Source organism: Diachasmimorpha longicaudata, chromosome 7, assembly GCF_034640455.1.
Source record: "Diachasmimorpha longicaudata isolate KC_UGA_2023 chromosome 7, iyDiaLong2, whole genome shotgun sequence".
Taxonomy (NCBI): Eukaryota; Metazoa; Arthropoda; class Insecta; order Hymenoptera; family Braconidae; genus Diachasmimorpha; species Diachasmimorpha longicaudata.
This window is the reverse complement of record NC_087231.1, coordinates 923,523-925,326: the sequence shown is the minus strand read 5'-3', so window position 1 is coordinate 925,326 and position 1,804 is coordinate 923,523. Positions and strand designations below refer to the sequence as shown.

General features: G+C 35.6%; 1 protein-coding gene across 1 annotated transcript; it reads right to left on the bottom strand.

Annotated features, from left to right (window-relative positions):
• Positions 1 to 539: 539 nt before the first annotated feature.
• LOC135164767 (uncharacterized) lies at positions 540 to 1,428 on the bottom strand. Its single transcript, XM_064125423.1, has 4 exons — positions 1,281 to 1,428; positions 874 to 1,238; positions 613 to 831; positions 540 to 551 (listed from the first exon to the last, which is right to left on the bottom strand). The coding sequence occupies exons 1-4, from the start codon at positions 1,426 to 1,428 to the stop codon at positions 540 to 542; spliced, it is 744 nt and encodes a 247-aa protein (XP_063981493.1).
• Between the last annotated feature and the right edge of the window lie 376 nt (positions 1,429 to 1,804).

The following is a 1,804-nucleotide window of genomic DNA, read 5'->3' as shown; positions in this document are numbered from 1 at the left end:
ACACAATTGATTCAACTGTATATGGTATTCACGATTAAGAGCATTTCCACTTGATTCCTCGATGGACCGTTGCATCGGGATAATCTACAATCGAATGTTTTTTGAGTAACTATATCACCAACGATTGACTTAATTTCGGCGATTGCACAATATTTTCTCCGAAATTTGTTTATTGCTATCTAGAAATGAAGTTCGACACCCATCTATCTATCAACTACTCACTTACATACAATTTTTATTTTCTGAAGTATACATAAAATGCCGGGCGCGCCAAGTGGACTTTTTTCTGAAAATCGAATTGGCAATTGGCGACGCTAGTTGACGCTGGTGGTGGTTTTTTCAAGATGGCCATAATTTCCATAATTGTGGCTTCACTTTTTAAGTGATTGTTGTTTTAAGTTTTTTTTCAATTTTGTTTTTCAAATGAACAACATCGAAATATATGTTTGGCGCATTTTTTCACAAAAACATGTTTTGTTTTTGTTTTATGGTGGGTTTCCAGCATTTTTTCAAAATGGGCAAGAGATTTTATACCTCCACTACCCAAGCCACTATCGAATGAGAGTCTTACTATTACTTAGATTTGCTCCATTCTAAAAATAAAAGATATACATCCTTAGAATTTCTCGGCCATCGCATTTTGGCAATGTTTGTATCGTGTGTTTTTATCCAGTCGGTTTTCTTATCCACAAGCAGACTAATATAGTGGTCATTTTTTCCGATTTTGCCATCTAACACGGCACTATGGACGGAATATGAATCACCACAGTTATTAACTATAGTTGTTGGAACTGCTTTAAGTTTCCAACTGCTGATTTTTCGTTTAACATCCTTTTTATTGAACGAAAAAATGTTCAATTTTACAATAAGTACCCCACAGCTACTACTTAAGCATGTTTTTCGTGAAGCATCAGTGAAATGTCCACAATTATCACAATGATGTGAAACGTCGTACCAACATGACAGTGATCTTTTGATCAAATCATCTAAGGACACTGGTTCTTTGATGTTATTAAATGATAAACTCAAAACAATATTATTCTCTTTTGAAGTTTTCATATAATTACACACTTTACATCGATCAAGATGAGTAAATTCATGTTTTAAATTTTGTTGTAAATCACGCACTTTGTCACATAAACGCTCTAGAAAGATTACGGGATCCTGCACGTTATCAAGAGAAAATTTATCATGGACGAATTGTATGAGTGCACTTGCATTCAAAACTTCAGAGCCTTCTATGTATTTTTTCAATAATTCATTTATTACTGTGTGCTCACCTTCAGGTGTGAGCAACAGTACTTGGCGTATTACGAGGGACCGAAATATGCATTGAATTAGTGCATTAGCATAACTGGCACCACCGGCAGAATTGCATAGCCCACAGATAGACGAACTTATATCGACTTGTTTATTAGGATGGCCCATAAGTGAAGGAAATCGAATTTCACCCTGCCTATTCGTGGTACACATAGGTAAAAATATCAGGATCATATGTGAATTTTTTCGGATTTTTAAAAACATTTTTAGAGGTTGCGCCAACTGGTTTAATTTCTTATGGACTTTTACACGTGACGGACAGACCAAATGCAATAATAATTTTTTTGATGTGAAACATCTATAGGCGCACTCCTAAACCGAATCATTGGCGGGGCGATACTTGCCGTGGCGAGCAATCACCACGCTATACTAAGGTATACCTATCTATATTCTGTGTAGTAGAGTGTACGGTGTGTTTTCTCACTCAGTTCGACGTTGTTGTTTACTACGGTAAACATAACCTGCGTTTTATTTAATTTTTCAT

What these genes read in the sequence shown, in the direction of transcription:
- LOC135164767 (XM_064125423.1), bottom strand. Translation starts at nt 1,428, where the DNA reads ATGGGCCATCCTAATAAACAAGTCGATATAAGTTCGTCTATCTGTGGG. An exon ending in ACTGTTGCTCACACCTGAAG is followed by an intron (nt 1,239 to 1,280) that starts GTGAGCACACAG and finishes AAAAATACATAG; the next exon opens with AAGGCTCTGAAGTTTTGAAT. An exon ending in GCTTAAGTAGTAGCTGTGGG is followed by an intron (nt 832 to 873) that starts GTACTTATTGTA and finishes TTCAATAAAAAG; the next exon opens with GATGTTAAACGAAAAATCAG.